This window comes from Megascapheus bottae, chromosome 13 (genome assembly GCF_031878675.1).
Source record: "Megascapheus bottae isolate mThoBot1 chromosome 13, mThoBot2.hap1, whole genome shotgun sequence".
NCBI classification, from domain to species: domain Eukaryota; kingdom Metazoa; phylum Chordata; class Mammalia; order Rodentia; family Geomyidae; genus Megascapheus; species Megascapheus bottae.
In genome coordinates this window covers 51,929,295-51,955,860 of record NC_143521.1, presented here as the reverse complement: position 1 = coordinate 51,955,860, position 26,566 = coordinate 51,929,295, and the positions used below count along the sequence as shown (strand labels likewise).

Genomic DNA, 26,566 nt, shown 5'->3' with positions numbered 1-26,566 from the left:
TTAGCACATATATTGATACAATACATACACAATGTTATAAATACAAATTAAAGACATAAAGAGGGATGCTAAAGTTATATAGTTAGTCAAGTGTAATTCTGGAGAACATCTCTCTGTTTGAGGCCACGGAACGACTCTGGGAAAAAAAAAACCCCAAAAACAAAAAACATAATCAGAGGGTCAAGAGTACCCAATCATACCAAAAGCAAAAAATTTCAGGACAAAGTTAGCTATAAATCAATCTTTTTTTTTTCTTTTGCCAATCCTGGGGCTTGAATTCAGGGCCTGAACACTGTCCTTAGGCTTCCCCAAAGTAGTAGGATCCACTAAGCTGACATTACTACAGTATTACTACAGTAAAACAAAAGAAGCTCCATATAACTTAAAGAAACATGAATGTAAGTACTGTTAGGCTTGCTTACTTACAATGTTTCTTAATTTAATTTGCCAAATACCACATTTCCTTATTTTATTAAGGAGAAATTGGTTTTTTAAGTGTAATGTCATCTTATACATATATTTTAACTACACTTCAGTAATAGTGACATTTGAAGCATAAGACATACTCTTAACAATTAGCACTAAGACAGAAAAAGCTTATTTGAAGGGACACAATCTAGATACATAGTAAGCCCATAGCTGCTATTTCTTTATGTCCCATATGTGCATTTTCCAAATCAAAACTAAATTAACGCCTTCTGTCACATATTTCTATGCAAAATTTACCTTTTAAGAATTACTGATTTGAAATTTTAGAACTAAATAATCTTAATATACATATTTTTTAAAGTTGTTATTTTTTGGACTAAACTAAGTTTATCAAGCACAGGGAAAAATTATTCTCATGGTTGGACATTTTTGTTCTTCCTTTCTAAAGCACAAAAAGCAAACTGAGAACATAAAATGCTAACCTAGAATCTTAGGTACTGAGGAATTAGCAATAGGAGGATTGCTAATTTGAGAACTGCCCCAGAAAAGTGGAGAAGACTAACCTTCAAAAAGAAAGCACAGGGCTGGGAGTTTGGCCTAGTGGTAGAGTGCTTGCCTAGCATGCACAAAGACCCAGGTTCAATTCCTCGGTAACACATACATAGAAAAAAGCTGGAAGTGATGCTCAAGCTCAAGTGATAGAGCTCTAGCCTCGAAAAAGTCCAAGGACAGTGCTCAAGCCCTGAGCTCAAGCCCAGCACTGGCAAAAAAAAAAAGAAAAAAAAAAAAGAAAGGACAAAAGAAGGATGCTAATTAACTGTAAATTAACTGTAAAGCTCTGAGTTCAATGTTCAGTACAGTGAAGGGGATGGAGGGAGGGAAGAAAAGCAAAAAGAAAACTATGTAAACAACAGGAAAAGTGTATGATGTTTGTGTTTAATACAGCATCTTAATATTTCTCAGATTATTCTGTTCAAAAACATTGAACAATAATGGCATTTCTCATTGAGAAAACAAAAATTTTAAAAAGTGAATCAAAACATAGTTAAGACTGACCTCTAGTGGTTGGATTTCTTAGCCTTGAGTAACTGAGAAAAGGGACTGCAGTCCAGAAGGTAGGAGAGATAATCCAACAGTACTGTAAAGGCTGGGATTGTAGGTCAGTGCTATGAAGCTAATCCCAACTGTGTACAACAAAAATAAACAATCAAAATAAGATACAGTAAAGAAGAACAACCAGAAACTACTAGAAAAGCCACAGACGTAGCAAGCCCCCCCTGCAAGTCAGTGGAGGAACTAACGCCCATAAAATAAGAAAAAATGTCACCAAATATTCATTTGTTCTCATTTTTAGTTTTCAGTTGACTTCACCTTAAAAGCAAATGTTATTTACAATGGCTCTCAAAGTACAGAATGTTTCTGTGTTGTCTGATACTGTAGCCAGTAGTGTTGGAAGCATACTCAACGCTTGGAATGCAGTATGAAATAAGAGCCAACTGCAAAGACTTGTGATAGAAAAGAACGCAGATTATCTCATTAGCAATTCATATTGGCAATTAAAAAATGATTTTGGAGATAGTGGATTAAAAAATTACTGTCCTTTGTATGTTTCTTCTATCAGTTTTTCAGGCATTCTACAGTTTAAGTTATGGTGAGATTACAAATGTTTCCAGTATACTCTTTGTATGTGAAGGCCTCTTTATTTTGACTCTGGCTGATTAACTGGAATATCTTTGTCTTTTCTGAAATTAGATATCCTGTCAATTTCAAAATTATAGGCAACTCCAAATTCTACTGCATTCAATACTTTAACTAGCATTTGTAGCCCTACAAAGTTTCAGGCACTCAGAACACCAAGAGGAAAATTGTTAATGGCAGTTTTCTCATTTTAAAGAAGAGATCTGAATTTCTTTGCAGGCACTGTAAAGACTAAATAATGTGTTTAAAACCACCGGTGATTTGCCAGTGTTACTATCATTCCTAATATACTAATCTGAATAAAGCTGAAGATTAATGTGAAAAAAAATTCCTGTCTTTAAAAGTTAAAAAAAAATTGGGGCCAGGCGTTTGGCCTAGTGGTAGAGTGCTTGCCTAGCATGCAGGAAGACCTAGGTTGGATTCATGGGTACCACATACAGAGAAAAAAGCTGCAAGTGGTGTTGTGGCTCAAGTGGTAGAGCTCTAGCCTTGAGAAAAAAGCCCAAGGACAGTGCTCAGGCCCTGAGTTCAAGCCCAGGACTGGCCAAAAAAAAAAAAAAAAGCTAAAAATTGGAGCAGTAAAATTTAAAGTGGTGTAAGGTGTACAGGCAGCTTAGTAATGGTTCCATACCCACTGGGAGTGAGTATGGCAGTGTAGGGGAAAGAAAAAACCAGCTGCCTTCAACCTATCTGCCTAGATTCTCTGGTTGGTACAATTAAGTTGATCTAAGAAATAAGACGTGCACATGAGCCCCAGAGGGCAGGGAACTGAGGGGCCAGAAGACGGAAGCTCCTGCCTACCGACATGACAGAGAAGGACCGGAGTCTGGGGCTTCTGGAGGAGGACATGAAGGCTCTGACTCCCTACCCTGACTCGGCTTGTACTAACGCAGGTTTCTCCTGGCTTTCCAGTGGATGTCAGTGTCTCACGAAGAGCAGCTCTTGGAGCTGCCAGCCCGTTACGTCTACGCTGCGGTGTCTTCGCGAAGAGAGGCAGTCTTTGGGGTCTGTTTCTGAGGTTTACTGGGATTACTCCCCAGGGCTGGAGGATTCAGCTCCCAGCTGGGGAGGGGGCCGCGGAGGAGGGCTCGGGCCCGGCTCTCGGTTATCTAGCTTCCCCCACGACCCGAAGGCCCTGCGCCTTCTCGGCGCTCTCCGGGGTGCGGTGGCGTCGTTAGGCCTCGGTAAACCGAGGTCCCCCGGCCGCGGCCGCCATCGCCTGAGCCCCGGCCGGAGGCCGAGGCTTGGGCAGGGGCCGCCACGGGGGTGGGGGTGGCTGGGGCCGGCTCGTGACGCCCCTCCGGGCGGCCCCGGGGAGTCCCGCGCTTCCGCGGGGACGCCCGGCGCGGCCCGGCCTCCCCCAACGCCCCTTCAGCCGGAGCGGAGACGGACTCCGGCTCTCACCGTGGAGGACGCGCGCAGCCTCCCCGCCTCACGCCCCGGCCACACCGGACGGGCTCAGGCCCGGCGGGTCCCGAAGGTCGCGCGGGCCGCTCCGCTCCGTCTCCCTGACGACGCGACTTCCGGCGAGGCCGACGCCCCCTCTCAGAAACCCCACGAAGCAGCCTGTCCGCGCATGCGCGGATGGGAGTCGGGGGGTGGGGTGGGGTGGACCCAGCTCTTCCCGCTCTCGCGGCGGTCTCGCGGGAAGTCGTCTTCCCGCGGGAGTCATTTGAAAGCTCGGGCGGTAATCGCGCCCCTGGGTGTACCCAGAGGCTGGATTGTTTCGGGGGGACAATTCCGGGCTTCGCTGGAGTTCGGTTGTTCCGGCGCCATGGGGGCCGAGAAGAGGATGCTGCCCATTAAGGAGGCTTTTCAGCTGGCGCAGCAGCCGCATCAGAACCAGGCGAAGCTGGTGGTGGCTCTGAGCCGCACTTACGGCCAGGTAAACGCCGCCCGGCCCGCGGCCTCGCCCTCCACCCCCCGTCCCCTCACTGCCCTCCGGCGCCCCGCCGTCCCCCCACCGCCCTCCGGCGCCCCATGGGCCCCCCACCCCGTCCCCCCACGACCCCCTGCGCCCCGCGGCCTGCCCGCGCTTCTCTACTGGCGCCCGGCGGCCTCCCCACATTCCCCCCCTTCCACCCCGGCGCCCCGCTTCTTTGCCCGCCGCCTCCAGGGTCCGCTCTTGGTGCGTGCCCGTGTGTGTAGGGGTGTGTGTGTGTGTGTGTGTCTCAGAGACGGGGACCTGGGATTTGAACTTAGATCATGGATGCCGTCCCTGTCCGTGTGTGTGTGTGTGTGTGTGTGTGTGTGTCAGAGACGGGGACCTGGGATTTGAACTTAGACCATGGATGCCGTCCCTGAGCCCCGGTGTTCAAGGCTGGCCCACTCGACTACTTGAGCCACAGCCCCACCACTTTTGGCTCTTTGGTGATTAAGTTGGAGAAAAGAGGCTCACGGACTTTCTTGCCCGGGCTGGTTTCGAACCTCAATCCTCAGATCTCCGTTTCCTAAGAAGCTAGGATTTACAGGCGTGAGCCACCGGCGCCCGGACATCCTGGCTTTTGTGACTGCTCACTGCACCTTATGACCTTGCTTGTGGTTGACTCTTGATTCCCAGTGATGTGAGCTTTCCAGTGGGCAGGTGACTTGGCCGAGGTCTCAGGCCCAAGTGAGTGACCTGAGCAGATCACCAGGACCCGCCATCCGGGGTTCCGCCTTTTGCTTTTCTGCACTAATGCTGCCCACCCCTTGGGCTGCCAGTGGGTGCAGAACATTAATCCTACAGAACAAACCCTGAAGGGATCTCTGCTCACAGCAGAAAAGTCCACTTTCCAGTAACCTCCAGTGACATCCATGGATGAGTTGAATGCAGTTACCCTATGTATGTCAAGTTAATCTTTAGGCTGACTCTTCCTGAGATTGTAGATACTGTGTAAGTGGAAAAAAAATTCATTTAAAAGCTAAGAGAAATTGATTAGGATGCACTGTACTAAATTGTCACGTTGAATTGAAATACCTATGCACAGTTCTTTAAATATCTAATAGCAAATTTTAAGTTGTCTGTTGAAGTAAACACAGTAAAGCTTGGAGGATGCAGGGTAGATGGGAAAGTTGTGCCAACAGTCTGGGGCGACAGTAGGCCTAAAAATGATGCATAGAAAATTCCATGTTGGACAAAGGCCTCATATCTAAAATATATCAACAGCTCAAAAAATTGAATCACTCCAAAACTAATCTCCAAAGAAACAACCATCCCATTAAAAGATGGGCCAAAGACTTAAGAGAGTCTTCTCTGAAGAAGAAACAAAAATGGCCTATAGACATATGAAGAAATGCTCTACATCTCTGGCCATAAAAGAAGTGTAAATCAAAACAACTCTGAGATTCCACCTCACTCCAGTTAGAATGGCCATGATCAAGAAATCTAGTAACAACAGATGTTGGCGGGGATGTGGCCAGGAGGTATCACTACTACACTATTGGTGGGAATGTAAACTCGTTCAACCACTATGGAAAGCAGTATGGCAGTTCCTCAAAAGACTAAATAAACTTAGAGCTCCCCTAAGACCCACTAATTCCACTACTTGGCATTCACCTACTTGACTAGAAACAAGGACATGCTAAATCTACTAGCACAACAATGTTCATTGCAGCACTATTTCTCATAGCAAAGATATGGAACCAACCCAGATGTCCCTCAGTAGATGAATGGATCAAGAAGATGTGGTATTTATACACAATGAAATTCTATGCTGCTGTCAGAAAGAATGACATTGCCCCATTTGTAAGGAAATGGAAAAACTTGGAAAAAAATCATATTAAGTGAAGTAAGCCAGACTCAAATGGTTTCCCTCATTTGTCATTATCAGTAGAAACCTTGGGCTCTCCTAGCAGCAATAGGGCAAAACCTAGATACATAAGGCCACATAGGATGCTACTAAATGAAAGGACCTCCAGGATATAGAAACAAAAGCCATGTAAGGAGTGATTGTTGTCCTTAATGTACTATGTTATCTCTCATCTCTTTTGTTGTCCCTTGATTAACTCATTCTGTTACAGTATCTTACTTTGTTATCTGATATATATGTTTATTTGTTTATTTGAAACAGGAAAGGGAAGGGGGGGAAACAAGATGAGGGGCGGGGGTGGGGGAGGGAAATGGGGACCAAGACAAGGGAAAGGGTATCTATGTTTGTAAAGTAGTGCACCTTCTATCTGGTAAATATAACCTTTCTATTAATTACAATAAAAATATATGAAAAGAAAAAGCCCGTGTTGATTTTGAGTTGTTTAAGGGAAAATGTGTTTGAGGTAAACTGGTAATATATTGAGAATTCAGTTGTATTGAAACAAATCATTTCACTGTTAAAATTCATGCTGTTTACCCTGTAATAGGTGCAGATTGTAAACCAGAGTTAAGTTTTGTGTAGATTTATCCCTCTTGCTAGTTTGGACAATTGAAAATTTGCTACAGATTTTAGGTTGCCTGGCTTTTTAAAAATTTATTTACATCATATTTCAAATGTCATGTTTAACAAACAAGTATTCAAAAAGAGAATCCCTTTATTGTGGTTTCTTTATGCCCAGTGTTTTCAGCAATCTTAAGGGAATGTTGGGATGAAGATTTTGTTTGTTTTTGTATTTCATTTTTGGGGTAATGTATAGAGAGGTTATAGTTACATTCTCCAGGTCATGGGTACGCTACTTCTCTAACATTGATAACCCTTCTCATGCTTTTGTTCCCCTTTTCTTTCCCCCACAAAGCGTTTTTAATCAGTGCAGTTTATGAGGAGTTTCTTTTGCTTTTCAGGTGGATAATAAAATACAATTTCATGAGGAGTTTGTTTATTACCTGAAATATGCCATGGTAATCTATAAACGTGAACCAGCTGTGGAGCGTGTGATAGAATTTGCAGCAAAGTTTGTTACTTCATTTCACCAGTTGGATACCAATGATGATGAAGAAGAAGATGATGGCATTTTAAATTATTTGTTTACTTTCCTCTTAAAGGTAAAGCTTGCATTGTAGAAAATTTTGCCAGTTTGTGTATTTTCGACAACAAAATACCTGGCCATGGGGAAAAACATTCTGCAGATAAGTCTTTTATAGGAAATCTTTAACTGTCATTAATATTTAAAAGATTGTGCTTTTAAAATAACTCCATCCAAATTTTAGTGACCTGCTTAAATAATTGCTCATAGGTATTTGCTTTAAATTAATTTTCTTTTTTTTTAAAAAATTAGCTTACATAAGTGATGCAGGAAGGATTTCGCTTTTATTTCAACACATAATATATTGTACTGGGTCTCATTCCCTGTATCACAATTCCCCTCCTCTTTCCTTGCATTCCCAGAACAATACCAGCAGATTTTATTGTATTTTTTTAGTTCCAATGAACTACTCTGACTGATTCATCTTCTTTTATTCTTCTTGTTGACTCAGCCCCTTCCACTAGTCTCCCACTCAGAGCCTATTTTTTTCCCCTTTACCTTAAGTGAGTCTTCTGTTTTAGAAGGAAAGTATGGCTGGGTACAGTAGCTTATGCCTGTAATCCTAGATACTTAGGAAGCTGACAGCTGAGAATTGCCATTTGAAGCCTGCTGGGGCAAGAAAGTCCATGAGACCACCTAACCACCAAAAGGTTGGAAGTAGCGCTGTGACTCAAATGGTAGAACACTAACCTTGAGCAAAAATAGTTCAGGGGCAATGCCCAGACCCTACATTTAAGCTACAGAACCTGCACCAAAAACAAATGTATGAATTTCTATAAAGAGAAATACACTTTAGTAATTTAGTGTACTTTTTTCCCCAGACTAAGGCTGTGTGAAAATTATATATGAATCGTAGCATCTCTGAAAGTGTGGCTCACTGTTGTCACTTTTTGAAATCTCAGTGTGGAGCATTAGAATAGCATTGATTATTTAGGAATGATGCGTAATTAAGAATAACATTTGTTTTGTTTTATGTAGTCTCATGAAGCAAACAGCAATGCGGTCAGGTTTAGAGTATGCCAACTCATAAACAAGCTTCTGGGAAGTATGCCAGAAAATGCCCAGATCGATGATGATTTGTTTGATAAAATTATGGAAGCCATGCTTATTAGATTGAAAGATAAGATTCCAAATGTGAGAATACAGGCAGTTTTGGCTCTTTCTCGGCTCCAGGATCCTAAAGATGATGAATGCCTAGTGGTTAATGGTATGTGTTGTGTCCTAATAATTGTTTGTCTTGATTTTGTCAATTCCTCAGCACTTAACTTAAAAAAAATTAATTATATACATACATATATACATATATGTGTAGGTATATGTGCATATGTGTATCTATATATCTATATTATAATGTCCTAATAAAGTAAATTATCAGGACTTTTGAAGCCTGCTTTGGATTGATCTCTCTCTCTCTCTCCCTTTCTCTCTCTCCCTCTCTCCCTTTCTCAAAGGTAAATATTATCACAAATACTGAGTTAATTCTTTTTTTTTAAGTTTTAATCACATTTGTCTAAACATTAATGTTTTACCTATAATTTTGTGTGAATCACACTATGTTTTTCTGACTTTTTTCTCAAAATAATTTCTAATTCTAGCATCCATCCATAGTTTTTGCTATGTAATAGCATTCTGTTAAGTGATGTTAACTCATTATTATTATATTTTGACAATTTATGAACTTTGGACTTTGTTCTAGGTAAGTTTGATTTTTCTACCAGATCAAGGCAGCCTATTTTTGCTGTAGTTATTTTTCAGATGGCGTCTTTAACATAGCTCTCCTGAGCTCCTAATACTACTGCATAGTTGAGATCACTGGCGTACACCATAACATTCCGCTCATTAGTAGAGATAAGTTCTCACCTAGTCTTGAACCATGATACTCTAGATCTCCACCTCCAAGTAGCTAGAATTATAGGCATGAACTAACTTTACCCAACCAATGGTCTATTGCTTTTAAAAGTAGAAGACTCTACTTATATCTAGCTATTTTGCTTTGAAAAATAGTGTTTGGGATGTTCTTGGTTCACAAGTTAAAGGATTTTTGTAGGATTTATGCTTAAATGTAAAATTGTTATTTATATAGGGCTTTGCCTTTATTAGATAAGGTACAGGTAAATATCCAGAGTGATTTGTCAGATACAGTTCTTACTAAAAGGTTATAACATTGTTCATTGGTCCATATCCTCTTCATTGTTTAGTATGACAGAGTCTGGAATCTTATGGGATACGTAGTGCATCTTAGTGTTACCTTTCTTCTCATATATTTAGCAGCAGTTTATATAGTCATGCATTGGTTAAGGATTGAGGGTATATTATGAGGAATATGTCATTAGGTAATTTTTGTTCGGTGAACACCATAAAGTGTACTGGGACAACTATAGATGATACAAGGTATCACACTCAGTATGGATCTTTGATGAAGTCATGAGATGTATGAGGCTCTCAGAAAGAGACTATGAGTACAAACTTTCTCCTCCCCAAAGCAAAATAATAAGATCCTTATAAGCCATATGGAATAAACTTTCTCAGCTGGGAACCGGTGGCTTATACCTGTAATTTTAGTTACTCAAGGCTGAGATCTAAAGATCACAAGTCAAAGCCTGCCCAGGCAGGAAAGTCCATGAGACTTAATCACCAAAAAATGTTGGAGGTGGAGCTGGGGCTCAAGTGGTAAAGCACTCAGTTTCCAGGTCCTTAGTTCAAGCCCCAGGACCAGCACCAAAAGAATAAAAGTAAATAAAAAATAAAATCAACTTTCTGTGGCCTTCAGGATTGTTACTGTTTTAGTCTTCCTTTCTAATTCATTTACTAATAATTTATTGTTCTTGAAAGAAAAAAAATTTTATTTCAAAAGCAAATTTGTAAGGCTAGAAGTATGTGTCTTTATCACTTTAAAAACCTCAAAAAATACCAGAGTGTCAGTTATTTTATGAGGTATTATGAGGTATTTCTTTGGCCTTAAACTGTATGACTTCATTTTTAGCATATATGACTTTGATTGAAAATGACTTGAATCCAGAAGTTAGGAGGGCAGTGCTATCATGTATTGCACCATCAGCAAAGACTTTGCCAAAGATTGTTGAGCGTACCAAGGATGTGAAAGAGACTGTCAGAAAGTTGGCTTATCAGGTACGTAAGTCTTAATTTCTTTATATGCTTCAAAGACAAGCCGTTTTCTTAAGGTACTTCTGAAAATTACCTAGCATATAGTACTGATTTGTGCAATGTGGATTATTTGGAGACTGGGTAATTTAGATACAATTATATGGTGTTAAATGTGTTTACAGAAATTTTTTTGGAGACTCTGGTTAATTATAAGATAGTTGCTATGTTACTAAGTTGTATTGAGGTGAATGACCCCATTTTATTATCTTTTTCAGATCTTAGCTGAAAAAGTCCATATGAGAGCCATGTCCATTGCTCAGAGAGTAATGCTCCTTCAACAGGGTCTCAATGACAGATCAGGTAAGGGAGATTTTGAAGTTGGACTTAATAAGGTTTAGGAAACATTAGATTGAATAAGGCTGTCCTTCCTGTAAACTTGGAAACAATTTTCTTAATCCTGGAGACTGAGTTAATGTCAGAAGGCAGAATGTCTTTTAGTCTTTTTTCTTCCTTAAAAACAAAAATTCTGGGCTGGGAATTTGGCCTAGCAGTAAGAGTGCTTGTCTAGCTTACACAAAGACCTGGGTTTGAATCCCTGATACAACATACATAGAAAAAGCTGTAAGCAGTGCTGTGGCTCAAGTGGTAGAGCACTAAGTCTTGACAAAACCCAAGGACTGTGCTTAGGCCTCAAGTTCAAGCCCCTGAACTTGGACGGTGACGGGGGGGGGGGGGGGGGGGGGGGGAATAGGGGGTGGAATTATATGGAGTGAGTAATGTCAGAGACAGAATCTCTTTCAGTTTTGTTTTTTTTTGTTGTTGTTGGTCGTGGGGTTTGAACTCTGGCCTTGGTGTTGCCTCTGAGCTCCAGACTACTGCCCTACCCCTTGAGCCACAGGGTCACTTCCAGGTTTCTGGTGGTTAACTGGAGATAAAGAGTTTCACGGCCTTTAGTGCCTGGGCTGGCTGTGAACCAGATCCTCAGATTTCAGCCTCCTGGCTCATACCTGGCTCTATCTTTTAGTCTTTTTTCTTCCTAAAAACTAAATACTAGTCAGTTGCCAGTAGCTTACTCCTATAATCCTAGGTATACTTGGGAGGCTTAAATCGGAGGATCACAAATCAAAACCAGCATGGACAAGAAAGTCCATGAGCCTTTATGTCCAGTTAACCACAAAAAAAAGTCTGGAAATAGAGGTGTACCTCAAGGGGTAGAGCACTAGCCTTGAGCAGAAAAAGCTCATGGTCAGCGCCCGGCCCTAAGTTCAGGACCTATGACTGGCACCAGAAATTATCCTTTTGTGTTTGTAGCTTGACTTAAGTGCTTTCTTTGCATCAGAAATAAGACTTGTGGAAACTGCAATCTGATGTCCTTTTCTGTTAGAGACTCTGCGTGTAGGAATGATGTTTTTCCAAGTTCTCATCTTCCACAGAAAGGCAGTAATGGCTCATTTTGCTGTAATAAAATGAAAAAGAAAAAAGATACCTTGAGTTTGAAACACCAGTGACAGGGATGGTCTAAAGAGCTTTAAAAAAAGATCTATTCAGTGATACCTGTTTGCTATAATTACTACTGTAAAAATAGCATTCTTTTACTAGATGAAGTCAGACAACAAGTGAAATAAATACTATATATTCTGGTGCCCATTTAGTCCAGGGGAGAGGGAATGAAGACTTTTGTGGATTGGTTGTAGTTGGTCATTTAGTGCTGAACCTCACCCATTTTATGTTTGGAAGTAAGCATCCTCAGGACTTGTAGAGTTGTTCCTTGTGCTTTTTATTATCTTTAGTATGTTTTGTTCTCACGATAATCTCTTTATTTGTATTATAAATTTCAATGTTATGTTAATATTGATCTAATAGAATTATAATAGATGGAATATAGGAAATAACAGCTAGGGGGAGCTTTTGTTTATGTATTTGCAAATGTCTCTCAACAGATGCTGTGAAGCAAGCCATGCAGAAGCATCTTCTCCAAGGCTGGCTACGCTTCACGGAAGGAAATATTTTGGAGCTGCTTCATCGGTTGGATGTAGAAAATTCTTCCGAAGTGGCAGTCTCTGTTCTCAATGCTTTATTTGCAGTGACTCCTCTCAGTGAGCTTGTGATGATCTGTAAAAATAATGACAGGTACATAAAAGGTTCATTAATTGAATTTTATTGCTGATGACTTCCAATTAAAATTAGTTTTTCCTTCTTAATACTTGAGATTATATCAGTACCTCTGATCTATCCACCCTTTACTTTTCTCTAGTGTGTTTCTCACCTTGGTGTAAGAAGTTGGTACTTTATCATATGCTGTCTGTTAGCTGTATTTTCTCCCTTCCCCTTGTATTTGATTTATTTGATTTCTACATTAGCCTGCTATGAGAAAAACATGTGCCCCTGTTGTATTTGATCATTGGAATTTTTCCCTTTCTTTTCTTTTGGTCTTAAGTAGTTTTTTTCCCTCTTCCCATTCCCTTTTTTGTGGCTAATGACTATAATTAAAACAATGGTACTTCTAAATCATATCTGCTTATTTCCATTCTTTTTTCCCCCTTTTACCTGAATATATGAACATGGTTTCTCTTATTGTCTTCCTTTTAAATGAAGGAAATTAATCCCCGTGGAAACATTAACTCCCGAAACTGCTTTATATTGGCGTGCCCTCTGTGATTATTTGAAATCAAAAGGAGATGAAGGCGAAGAGTTTTTAGAGCAGATCTTGCCAGAGCCTGTAGTGTATGCAGAGTATTTACTGAGGTAAATTTTCTTTTTGTTTGTACTACTTGTGTTGCCCCGTATGTTGGTCTCTCAGGCCTCTTCCTCAAGGTCAGGCTTGGTTGGGGAATAGTTACAGCCCCTGTTGTGGGTAAAGGGGCAGGTGAACTGAGTGTTCCTAAAGGATCCTGTGGTGCTTCCTGTGCCAAAGAGCACCAAGTTGGTAGTTTCTGTCGGTGTGTGTATGCTAGTTCCTCAGTACTGTTAAGATAGGTTTTTAATGATGATGCTCATGTGCTGCTTTTTGAAATTTTTTTAACTGTTTATGTGTGCTGGTAGTAAGTGGGTTCGTGGATCGTTGTACCATCCCTGTCACAATGACTCACCCCTGCCCTTGCTAGTGCATAAGCAGCTGAACACAATGTGTACATGAATGAGGAGTCTTATTTCCTAGCAAATTTTCATTGGCTTTTATTGGGCACTAATTGGAGTTTTACACAATATTCATGTAAAACAGGTTTTTCCCTTTAAGTGTAAGCTATTTTTAACTTGCAAGTTGTACAGAAACAGGTGACATTAGAATTGGTTTATGGGTTTTAGTTTACTATTCAAAAGGTAGATTTTTATGGCTAGCTTTACTATTGAAAACTCATGTGGGTTTTGCTTTAAAGTCGTCCCCCCCTCCCCAGTAATGCCTTAAAAAATAATTACTTGAGCTGGGTGCTGGTGGCTCACTCCTGTAATCCTAGCTACTCAGGATATTGAAATTTGAGAATCACAGTTTGAAGCCAGCCCAGATAGGAGAGTGAGCTGTTGAGCAAAAGAAGTACAGGGACAGTCTTCTGAGTTCAAGCCCCAGGGCCAAAAAAGATCTCCAAATGGAGACAATTGAATTACTGTAATTTTGCTTCACCAAAATTATGTAACTAAAATACGCATTTATATAAAAATTCAGAATTACATAGAAAAAATGTGAAGTTATCTTCTCCAGTTATATTCATCTTCTTATAATTTAGGATGTATACTTTCAGGTCTTTTTTCTGCCTTCCCTATTTTTTTTTGTAAATATTTATTTATTTATTTATTTATTTATTTATTTATTGTCAGTCCTGGGCCTTAATGAGCTCAGGCCCTGAGCACTGTCCTTGGGCTTTCTCAAGGTTAGAACTCTACCACTTGAGCCACAGCACCATTTCTGGCTTTTTTCTATGTATGTGGTACCTAGGAATTGAACCTAGGTCTTTCTGCATGCTAGGCAAGCACTCTACCACTAGGCCAAACTCCCGGCCTATGCCTTCCCTATTTTTTTTTTTTAATGCATATGGAGTTTTCTTTTTAAAAAGATAGGTAGCATACCATATATATTACTTTCAACTATTAATATCGATATATGTTGTTGCATGGAAGTCTTAATCAAAGCTCATTGCATAAAATAGTAGCATCAAAAAAATGTAGTTGATGGTGTTTGTTCAAAGAATAATACAGAAATGAGGTCTGGGAGTTTGGCCTAGTGGTAGAGTGCTTGCCTGGCATGCACGAAGACCCGGGTTTGATTCCTGGGTACCACATACATAGAAAAAAAGCTGGAAATGGTGTTGAGGCTCGAGTGTAGAGCTCTAGCCTTGAGAAAGTCCAGGGACAGTGCTCAGGCCCTGAGCTCAAGCCCAGGACTGGCAAAAAAAAAAAGAATGATACAGAAATGAGATAAAGACCCTAATAAAGGATAATACAAGATTATAGAATTCCTTATCTTTCTGATTTTTAAAGAAAAGGTCATTGTATTCATGGATTACTTCTCAAAGTACTATTATTATTACTATTATTTTAAAAATAATAACACCATGAGGAAAGCTAAGATCTTTATGATTAATTGGTTTTTTATTAAAGAGTTTATTAACATTGATTTTTACATTATATTTCAAATGACTTGTTTAGCTAACAAGTATTCAAGAAGGGAATCTCTGTATATAATCACAGTCGATTAATTGGATTTTTGGACAAGAAATGCAAAATTTGAAAGACTGCAAGACAGATGCATCAGCACATTGAAATGCTTATAAATTTCAGAGATAATGTATCTACTGAAAAATTTCAGGAGAAAACTTGAATCAATACAAGTATAGTTTCTAAATATTTGCTAAACTTTACTATTAATATTACAGAACTTACTCCATAGATCAACTTACAACATGGTAAAAGTATGTAGTATCTGGACTAATATAAACTGACTATAAGTGGGAATTAACTCTTATTTGGTGTTTCATAACATTCTGCTTTATTAATTCTGCTTGTTTTAGTTATATCCAGAGCATTCCAGTAGTTGATGAGGAACAGAGAAATGATTTCTCATACATTGGAAACTTGATGACAAAGGAGTTCATTGGTCAGCAATTGATTCTCATTATCAAGTGTTTGGATACTAATGAAGAGGGAGGACGGTATGTCTAAAGATTAACACTTGTTCTAATTCTTATAAATACAGTCTTGCCACAGTACAATTCCATAGCATTCTAACATGCTTCCTTCTTTATATCATACACACACATAATCACGTGTCACTTCATGACAGGACCTGGTCTGAGGAATCTTAGAATTGTGTTAACAGTTTGGTGATTTCGCTGGTGTGTATGCATTCACCAGCCTCAATGGGGTGGGCCAGCTTAATGTGACCTCAAGAGATTACAAACATGACCTGAGAGTGCTGCCAAGGCACTATGATGTACTCTTTTTTTTTTTTTTTTGTAATGAGCTTTGGTTTTAATAAGTAGAAGTAGTATAGTGCTAAGGGCATGCCCCATGTCTATAATTTTGGGAGGTGGAAATAGGGAAGAATGCAGTTCAAGAACAGCCTGGGCAGCAAGTTCCCAAAATCTCATCTCAACAGCTAAACCTAGGCAAGATGCTACACATCTCTTATCCCAGTAGAAGTATTTTGCCAGGCTGGCCTAGGCAAAAATGTAAGACCTCGTCTTAAAAACGGAGCAACTAAGTTCAGGTGCTGGTGGCTTACATTGTAATCCTAGCACCTTGGGAGGCTGAGATTGGATAATGGTTTGAAGCCGGCCCAGGGATAAATATTTAAGAGATCTCTTCTTAACAGAAGAGCTGGACACCGTGGCATGAGCTCATTATTCTCGCTGATGGAAAGCCTGATGTCTGGGTAGGAAGTGTGACCATGTTTCAATGATAACCACTGAGGTGTGGCTCATGGTACACATGGCTGCCTAAGAAGCACAGAGCTCTTAGTTACTGCCAAAGAAAGTAAAATCCAGGGCAAACAGTACATATGATGTGTCTCAAGCATTAGAATATGATGCCCAGTACTGTTGTTCCCTCCTCCCCTATCCCTCACCAAAAAAGAACACTACATGAGCAATAGAAGTCAGTTATCATTATTAAGTACTGTATACTCACTGTACATGCTTCACTTTGGTATGCATGGACATGCATGGACATGTTTCATACCTGCATCACCAGAGTAATGTGTGGAACTTCAAAATCACTGTGGCTATGGTGTCTTAGGTCCATCAATCACAATCTTATAGGACCACTATTATGTGCAGTGTGTTGTTACCTGAAATGTAATGTGTTGTTTTTGAGACAAGGTCTCAACGTTAACTTGTAGCTTACTCTGTAGCCCCTGCTGTCTTTATTTAGCCTCTCGAGTGCTGAGATTATAGGTGTATGCTATTATGCTAGGCTACCTGAAGTATTCTGTTGCATGTGATGGTATGTGTATAGGTGTATGCACAGACACAGCATAGTGCAATTTCTTCATAATAAATTAGTAACATCAGTGTTTTTCTTTTTTTTTGCCAGTCCTGGGCTGGAGCTCAGGGCCTGAGCACTGTCCTTGGACTTTCTCAAGGCTAGAGCTCTACCACTTGAGCCTCAGCACCACTTCTGGCTTTTTTCTATGTATGTGGTACCGAGGAATCGAACCTGGGTCTTCGTGCATGCTAGGCAAGCACTTTAACCACTAGGCCAAACTCCCGGCCCCAACATCAGTGTTTTTCTTAAAAATCTATTTCAGAGGGGCTTGGAGCATGGCCTAGTGATAGAATGCTTGCCTAGCACGCATGATGTTCTGGGTTTCATTCTTCGTCACTACATACACAGAAAAAGCCGCAAGTGATGCTGTGATGCAAGTGGTAGAGCACTAAGCTTGAGGAAAGCCCAAGGACAGTGCTCAGGTCCTGAGTTCAAGTCCCAGGACTGGCAAAATAAACAAGTAAATAAATCTGTTTCAGAGAAGTCTGGTATTACTTGTTTAACCTAGTACAACCTGTTGAACAGGTTGATTCTTGTGGTATTTTGTCATGTTAATCAGAGGATAATGTATACATTTTTTAACAATGTTAATTTTTTATTCCAAGGCTATACATAGGTGGCTCATGACAGTAATTTTGTCTTCTCAGGAGGTTAAAATCTGAGGATCATAGTTCAAAGCCAGCCTAGACAGAAAGCCTTTGAGACTCTTATCTCTAGTTAATTACCTCAACAGCTAAAAATGTATCTGTGCCTCAGGTAGTAGAGTGCTAATGAGCAAAAAAAGCACAAGGTTAGCACTCCGGCCTTGAATTCAAGCCCTAGGACCAACACGCACGCACACACTCACACTCACACTACACACACGAAGTCTGTACATAGGGATTTTTATACTAATAGTGACACATAGATATGAAACATGATGAAACAAATTAAAAAAAATAACACAAATGCAAGTCTGTAGAGTAAGGGAAATGTTAGAGGTAGAATATATTCGGGCAGAGTGATAGTAAATAAATAAAAGTAGACTTTTTTTGATCACAGGAAACGACTGGTGACTATTTTACAGGAGACTCTGACTCTACCCACAACGCCAATATCCCTGGTCGCTTTTCTTGTTGAGAGGTTACTCTACATCATTACAGATGACAGTAAAAGGACACAGATTGTAAGTGATTTTCCTTCTTGAGGAGGGTAGGAGATTTGTGACATTTGTAAACTAAATACCACTCTCTGTGGGGTATGTGCATACACATACATTGAAAGAGTATCCTTTTTCTCTCCTGTGCCTACATCCAGGTTGGTTGAGTCACCTGATAGAGAAGTAGTGACAGGTAGGATGGAGATTTGCCTGTGGGCCTCCGGGCAATGTATGCTGAGAGCTAGTTCCCATCACACCCTGTCTTCATTGACTTCTGATAAGTTATTTAGCTTTTTATATTCATCTTAAATTAACAATGAAGTCTTTTATTTTTCAGTGAGATAATGTTCATAAACTGCTTGTAAATACAGGAATAAATTCCAACCACTATACTATTCAAGTGTTACTTTTTCCTTGCATTTGTCAAAAGAAACTGTATTATTTTTTCATAAAAAATGATGTGATATTTTATAGGCTAAGTAGAGATTATTTCCACTAACTGTTCCTTATATGAACATAGGTCTTATGACTATCCTTTTTTGTCCAGTATTTTCACGAGAGGAATACTTGAGACATGCTCTGTAATGAAAGTCCTTATGTTGTCATTATGTATATATTCTGTACCCAAAAGGGAAAATACAGAGATACATTGGTAAACTTGTATAGAGCTGAACAAGAGAGGAATTGAAGGTGGTGTAGATATAAGGGTTGCAGAAAGGAGACTGCCAGCAGTTCAGGTAGGAGTGAGTTTATTGAAAGCCAAATTGTGGACACTATGCAGAGAATGTTAGATTATAATATCTAACCTTAGGTGCCATTTTGTTTTTAATTTTTCAAACACCTTCCTTTTAAATAACTTCACTTTCTAGTCAGATGCATTGTTCAGTTTTTGCCCTAAAATTGTCTTGCAAACAGATAATGTGCTTTTACCTGTTATTTTCTCTGATTTTCAGTAGATGGCAGATACTGCTTGGTCTTTTTATTTGTTGATATAACATATGTTAAGCTTGTACTCTGTACTGTAATTGTGCTTACCAGGTTACAGAAATTATCTCAGAGATTCGTGCACCCATTATTACTGTCTGTGTTGATCCATCCGATGCAAGAAAGAAAGAACTCAAGGTATGTTTCTTCGACATTCAAGAAAAGCTTTAGTAATGTAGCAGTATAATCTATTTCTTGTTGTAATGTGGTTTAACCAAGTCAGATTAATGAATAAATATTTAATAAAGGTTTATAAAATGTGACTGGATTATGTCACTCTTCAAAGTTGACTGATCCTTGTTTCTGGAAGATTGCAAATTTATGTTTAATAGCTTAAAATCTAGGTCATTGAGGAAGTAATTGAAACCCTTGAGTTTGCTACAGATTTTCATGTTAATATTTTTTGTCTGGTGTTGAAATGATCAATTTTTATCTTTCCTTAGGTGGCTAGAATAAAAGTTAAACTTATTGAAGCAAAAGAAGCTTTGGAAAATTGCATTACCTTACAAGATTTTGATCAGGCATCAAAATTAAAAGAAGAAATAAGAGCACTGGAAGATACCAAAGTAGAGCTGTTGAAAGAGACAGAACAACTTGAAATTAAAGAAGTCCACACAGAGAAGGTAAAGTCAGTTTTTTTTTTTTAATACTAACTCTCAGCTATTACTATCTCAACTGAATCTTGTTTTATTTTAAATTCAAAAAGTTGAAAAAAATCTGTTCACTTTGGAGACTGACAGTAATGCGAATTAAATTTTTTAAACCCTATTTTTATTTCTCCTGTTTCTATTATTTGAAAAGGGCCTTAATGTACTTTAATTATTGTAGATAGGGCTGTTTGCTCTCTTATCTTGCCAATCCCTGGAATCTGAAGTCTTTTTTTTTTTCCCCCCCATGGGAGGGAAACTAGTTCTCGTTTCTGAGTTTACTTATCTGTTTTGAATAGTTAGACCAGGAAAATGTGTTCATCATTCCTTACTTGGGGAAGATTTTTGACCTTTCTACTTCTAGGAATCAAATCGATGGTAACCTTGTCATCATGGTTACTTGGTGTCTAGTAAAAGCTCAGTAGCCTTGTTATTTTTAATCAAATACTAATCTTGATATCTAGTAACACTTCACTCTAGTTATCTTTTTTAACTTTTAACTTAATTACTTGATAATTAGTCTCTTAAATAATTCCTTTCCTTTTAACATAAATTGCTACCAATAATATAGGGGGCACATGCGCACGCGCGCGCACATACACACACACACACACACACACACATTTTGGCAGTATGGTTTTTTTTTTTTGTTTTGTTTTGTTTTGTTTTTTTGCTCAGGGCCTTGTGTTTGCCAAGCCCTGCAGGCTCCTGCAGGCTAGTACCTCTTGAGCCATCATGTTTCCTGCCTTTGGTTGCTTTGGCTACTTTTTAGAAAGCGTCTAGTGCATTTGCCTTGAATTAATTGGCCTTGGACCACTATCCTCCTATGGATGCCTCTCAAGTAGGTGGCATTGCAGTATGCACTTCCATGCCTAATCTCAATTAATATTGTTGGATACTATTATATTTTGGTTTGAGGAGTGCTCACTAGAATATTTTTGTAAAGAAAATGCTGAAGGCCGGGTGCTTGTGGCTCATACCTGTAATCCTAGCTACTCAGAAGGCTGAGATCTGAGGATTGAGGTTCAAAGCTAGCCTGGGCACAAAAGTTCATGAAACTCTTATCTCCAGTTAACCACCAGAAAACTGGAAGTGGTACTACAGCAATGGTACTCACTAGATGCCCTGCTGAAAATGAACTGGGTTCGTACTTCCATGCACTGCGACCTCTTGAGTTTTTAAGGGAATGTTATAATAGATGGATGACCTATGTGATGGTCCAGAGTTGAGAGAATGCTTGCTGTGCTTTCAAACTTCAGGTTTACCTGATTAAATAATTGAGTAGTGGTAGAGAAATTGGAGGAACATGTAAGGGCCAGGTCCTAGGAGGCTGTGTGTTCTCTTCCTCAGAGACATGGTGAAGCAGCAGCATCTCCAGTGGTAGGATGACTACTCTGTGTTAGATCATTACTATTCACGACAGGAGAGTGGTAAATCTCATGTAGGCTAAGAGTTAGAAGACTTATAACCAAGACTTGAGGTGATGGCAGTGTGAACAGACCATGGGGAATAGACAAAGAAATGATACTTGAGACATTTAGGCACTGGTAATTGGGAGTCACGCATATCCCAGATCTTTGCTTCAGGCAGCTGAGAAGAGAAGACTGAGAAGGTGTTTTTACTGGTGCTGAATGTTCTGTCTTATTTCAGAATGATGTGGAAACACTTCAGAAGTGTCTTGTTCTGTGCTATGAACTGTTGAAGCAGATGCCCATTTCTGCTGGGATTAGTGCAACCATGAATGGAATCATTGACTCTTTGGTATGTTGATGGCTTTATTTGAAGTTTCACCACATTGTCCTTCTTGTTATATTAGGGTTCAACAGAATGAAAATGTTATTATTTTGAACAAATGGTAAAGTAGATAGATACACAGGTAGATAAGCTACTTTATGTGTAAAGGAGCTAGGACATACGTTATCACTCAAAAAGATTTGAAAAAAACATGTTTACTAGAAATAGATGAAGACTATCTTTATTCTTGAATAAGGAAATGCTGAGAAATGCAAGGAAATGTTACTGGAAATATGTTGTATAAAAAGACTCAATTACATTGTGAATCCTGTGTGAATTTATTGTTTGTTATTTTATTTTTGCAGTATTAGGATTAGAATGCTGGACATCACTCTTGCTAAGCAGGCTCACCTTGAGCTATACCTCCAGCCCTTTTTGTTTTCATTGTTTTTTTGAATAAAAGGGGTAGCCTGAGCTACGATACTTTCTGAGTAGCTGGGATGACACACGTACATCACCATGCCCACCTTCTTATTGGTTGATAGGTGGGTCTCACAATATTTTGCCCAGGCTTTTCTTTAATTGTGATCCTGTGGATCTCAACCCCCTAAGCAGGATCATAAATGTGACTTATCACTCTTGATTATATTTAATGGTCTTCTAAAGTAACCTTCCTGGATAGTTCCCATCATACTGACATTGGGATATAAGACTAGGCAACTCAAGAATAAAACTTTGTGGTAGGAAGGAAGGGAAAGACCTGAGGGGTAGTGTATGTCATATTCAGGACTTCCTGTTCTATGAGTATTGGAATCCCTGGAATTAGTTCAGCCTCATGATTTGACTACAGGGAAATTGCATTATGTTCTGTTTTATTAATTTACTTTTTTGTATTGACTTAAATGGCCATATGGAAATGATGTCGACCTATAAAATCATGTAGGAATGATCATTTTGGCCATGATTTCAATATGCCATTATTAATTTCTTGCCTTGGAAATTAATTTCTAATTCATTTTAGATTCTTCCTGGAATAATAAGTATTCATCCTGTAGTAAGAAATTTGGCTGTTTTATGTCTGGGATGTTGTGGACTACAGAATAAAGATTTTGCGAGTAAGCACTTCGTGTTACTGTTACAGGTAAGATTTATTGGTTGACAAAAATCTCAGTTTCCTGAAGTGCTCTGTCTGATGATAATATTAATATTCTAATGTATTCAGATACTTATTGATGAGGATATTAGATGTCATAGGGATTCATTTATTTTTTTGGTTTCTTATAAAACTCTTAATAGGAAAGAAAGGAAATGTCAATTTAATTATTTTTTTTGGATGGCAGTGCTGGGGTTTGAACTCAGGGCTTTACATTGGCCAGGCAGGTACTCTACCATTTGCACCATAGCCACAGAAAATGATGTATGATTGATTCATTTTAGTCCACATAATGTGCTACTACTGTTCTAGGCTTCATGAAAGTATGGTTAATGGCCAATAAAGAAGAGGTAAAAGTTGCTGTGGTAATGGAACTTACATTCTAAAATGGGAAATTGTAGTATGAAAAAATAATGACATTTACAGTACATCAAAAATAAAGAAGGGACATGTGCCTCTAATCCTAGCTACCTAGGAGGCTGAGATTTGAGAATTACAGTTTGAAGCCAGCCCAGGCAGTCAAATCTTAGAGACCTTTTTTTCTTTTCTTTCTTTTCTTTTTTTTTTTTTGGTGGATCCTGGGCCTGGGTGCTGTTCCTGAGCGCTTCAGCTCAAGGCTACCCTCCTACCCTCGAGCCAAACCCCACTTCCCATTTTCTAGAGGTTAATTGGAGATAAGAGTCTCAGGTCCTTTTGTTGTGCTTGGACTGGCTTTGAACCTTGATCCTCAGATCTCAGCCTCCTAAGTAGCTAGGACTACTGGCGTGAGCCACTGCACTGGCTCTGAGAGACTTTTATCTCTAGTTAACCTGCAGAATGCTGGAAGCTTGTATGGTGGAGTGTCAACTAGAATGAAGTTGAATAGAGAGTTCAAGATCCCCTCAAGCCCTAGTACTGTCAACAATTTTATCTATCTATCTATCTATCTATCTATCTATCTATCTATCTATCTATCTATCTAATCTATCTACACACATATATATTATATATATATAATTAAATAAGGCAAAAATGAGGAGAAAAGGAGACAGATTATATAGTTGAGAATGGCACTTTGCTGCTATAAGAGAAGTTGAAAGCATAACTTTAATCTCCATCATCTAGCCTCTGAAGTTGCTAGATATAATGAGATTTTTAAAAAGCTGCAGCAAATTTTCATGTAAATTAAGGAATCCAGGACTCCAGTTGGCATTCTTGAAAATCAGTGATAACAAGGACCAGGTATTTAAAAGGCCAAACTCAAGCAATGGGTTTTTTTTTTTTTACTCCAAAGGAAAATTGTTATCTTGGAGCTTTCTTTAATGTTTATGACATTGCCTAGTGAAGGAAATTAGATCTTTAGGATATCATGTATTCTGGAAATGGTCAAGCTGATTCGTGGCTTCTGTCTAAGAAAGAAAATGAAAACTACATATATATATATCCTCAGGAATTTGCTTATATGTATCCCATATTGTGATTGTGAAAGCAAATAGTACTTTTGCAAGCCCCTTTGGGGAACGTGGTATGTCACTACTATTCTTAGTAGGGTGGTAAAGTTTCTTTTTCAAATGAACTGGAAGGAAAAATCTTGGTATTTTGTCCAGATGAATCATTTGTATTCCTTGGCTACACATCGAGATTTACTCTGACCGAGATAAAGAATGAATTGAATTTGTATTGTACAAAAGTTACTAATTTTTATACCAGCAGGTATTGGCATCTGTGATTCTGTTGGCTGTTTTGTTATGAAGAGTATTGTTTTTGATAGTTGCCTAGCAAGTAAGATATAGATATATCTTCAAAGAAATTTGACCAAATATAGTCTACCTTTGGTATATACTCAGGAGATTGGTTCTAGGACTGTTGTGGTTCTAAATCTATAATACTCATGCTCCTGATAAATGACTACCTTGTATTAGCATGTAACATGGACAGAAATTCCATATGCTTGAAGCTGTTTTATTTGTTTGTTTGTTTTTAAATTTTTTTTCCCCCTGGTTCTGTGGTTTGAATACTGACTGGGTCTGGGCACTGTTCCAGGGTCCTTTTGGTCCTTTTGGTCCAGGGTCCTTCTGTGATTAACTGGAAATAAGAATCTCATGGCCAGGCGAGATGGCTCATGCCTGTAATCCTAGCTACTCAGGAGGCTGAGATCTGAGGATCGCGGTTCAAAGCCAGCCTGGGCACTCTTTATCTCCAATTAACCTCCAGAAAACCAGAAATGGCCTGTGGCTCAAGGGGTAGGACAGTAGCCTTGAGCTGAAGAGCTCAGGGACAATGCCCTGGCCCAGAGTTCAAGTCTCATGACTGACGACAACAAAAAAAATCTCATGGACTTTCCTGGCCAGGCTGACTTCAGACTTCAGTCCTCAGATCTCAGCCTCCCAAGTAGCTAGGATTACTGGCCTGAGACATTGGTGCCTGGCTAATACATTGTTATAAGATGCCATTCACACATTCACAGGTCTTGTCTTTAGAAAGCATGTGGTACACGTGTTCTTAAAGAGAACCTGGGAGTCATTCTTCTCACTTTAGTAATTTGACCTTTCCTTTAGCTCATCTGTAGTCATTTTAAAGACCAGCTTTATAATAAGGAGTATAATTAATTTTTCATAATGGAAACATTGAATTTTTTTAACTTTGAAATTTGATGTGGATTTTTGTAACTGCTGGGTTTTATGATTCACCTCTTTTATGTATGAATCCAGTAAAACAAACGTTTCACCATTAATGAGATCTGAGTTTATTGAGCTGATAAGACAGGAACATACCTTTCCTGTCTTAAATAATTTTCCAGACTTAAATAATTTTCATTACATGCAATGTATATTTTTCTTGATAGATAAGCCAGAACAATTTTGATGTAACAAGTTTTTCTGTGTCTTAGAAAAATGATAAGAGATAAAAAACAGATTCTCATTCCACATTTTTTAAATTTTGTTTTTAGCAGAGATTGAAAAATGTAGCTCCAGAAATTATAGAACAAATAAATACTGTGTCATTTTAAGCTTAATTCTGTGTTGGGTGTAGGTGGATACTTGGGTATGTGAACTCAAGGCCTTCAGCCATCTATATTGTTTTTAACTTGAAATGTTAATTCTGAAGTTTTAGGGAAAGAATTGTCTGTCTATTTAAATAATGTCATTTAAATTTCCCTAAGAAAATGTAGATAATTCATTAGATAACAGGATGAACAACAGGATGAACGGAATTGCATCATTTTACTGAACTCTTTTGGGGGGAAATCTCTCAATGTAGGTTTTGCAAATTGATGATATCACAATAAAAGTGAGTGCTTTAAAGGCAATCTTTGACCAGCTGATGACATTTGGAATGGAACCATTTAAAAGTAAAAACATCAATACCCCCCCATCTGAAGGCACAGAAGTAAACTGTAATGATGAACTGGAAGTCAAAGAAGCTGAGGAAGCCGCTGATGCCAAGAATGTTCTAAAGTTTCTTTCGGATTTCTTAGACAGTGAGGTAAGGACTGATTTTTTTTTTATTCTTTATGTTTTTTCTTAAATCTCACTTTATAAGCCTAGATTTTTTTTTTTTTTTTGACTGGCCTCTTGACCATAAGTAGCAACCTATTACTCTCAGGCCTTAGAGCTCTGGGTAAATTCAAAGTCTTACCACTTAACTTTGAATGGATTGCTGTTGCTGTCAGGAGGTTTTGACATATTTAGAAATTTAAACTTACATACTTGGTTATGATTGATCAATGTAAATCTTTAATTGTCGCTGGTCTGTGTCCTACCTCAGATAGGGAGAGTACTGTCTACTTGTAGAGATGATTCTTTAATTCCTATCCAGAAATGTGAAAGAGCCAGCCAGGTGCCATTCCCCGTATATTCTGAGAGTCCAGTGCTGAGTGAACGAAAGTCTGACCTCAGGACTGTTGTGTGCCTTGACGGCCTCTGTGTGTGGCAAGCACATGCTGTGTATGTCTCTGCACTTAGTGTATCCAGATAGTCAAGGTCTCCTGAAATGGTACACAATTCCTTCTGATGACTGTCATTCCTATTAGGTTTCTGACCTCAGGACAGGAGCCGTGGAAGGCTTAGCCAAGCTGATGTTCTCTGGGCTTCTGATCAGCAGCAGGATTCTTTCTCGTCTCATTTTGTTGTGGTACAATCCAGTGACGGAAGAGGACTTTCGACTTCGACATTGTCTTGGGGTGTTTTTCCCCATGTTTGCTTATGCCAGCAGGTACTGAGTCCTATCAACAAATCTGAATCATATTTGAAGTCAGATTCAGATCCCCATATATCATCTTGTTATTGA

The 26,566-nt window shown here is 39.1% G+C and overlaps 1 protein-coding gene across 3 annotated transcripts in view; it reads left to right on the top strand.

Moving 5' to 3' along the window:
• Positions 1–3,771: 3,771 nt before the first annotated feature.
• Positions 3,772–26,566, top strand: part of Ncapg (non-SMC condensin I complex subunit G) — a 28,519-nt gene continuing 5,724 nt past the window's right edge. Inside the window, exons 1-15 of one of the 3 annotated variants that reach the window (XM_090343785.1) lie at positions 3,772–4,012; positions 6,881–7,081; positions 8,041–8,269; positions 10,046–10,191; positions 10,443–10,527; positions 12,108–12,297; positions 12,763–12,912; positions 15,168–15,308; positions 17,683–17,806; positions 18,818–18,901; positions 19,207–19,386; positions 21,061–21,171; positions 22,166–22,285; positions 25,538–25,762; positions 26,310–26,491. In XM_090343785.1, the coding sequence (XP_090199911.1) occupies positions 3,902–4,012; positions 6,881–7,081; positions 8,041–8,269; positions 10,046–10,191; positions 10,443–10,527; positions 12,108–12,297; positions 12,763–12,912; positions 15,168–15,308; positions 17,683–17,806; positions 18,818–18,901; positions 19,207–19,386; positions 21,061–21,171; positions 22,166–22,285; positions 25,538–25,762; positions 26,310–26,491 (2,279 nt within the window). In that variant the 5' untranslated portion in view covers positions 3,772–3,901. Of the gene's footprint in view, positions 4,013–4,732; positions 5,003–6,880; positions 7,082–8,040; positions 8,270–10,045; positions 10,192–10,442; positions 10,528–12,107; positions 12,298–12,762; positions 12,913–15,167; positions 15,309–17,682; positions 17,807–18,817; positions 18,902–19,206; positions 19,387–21,060; positions 21,172–22,165; positions 22,286–25,537; positions 25,763–26,309; positions 26,492–26,566 lie in introns of those variants that run through there. The other 2 variants (XM_090343786.1, XM_090343787.1) reach the window with 2 other exon arrangements.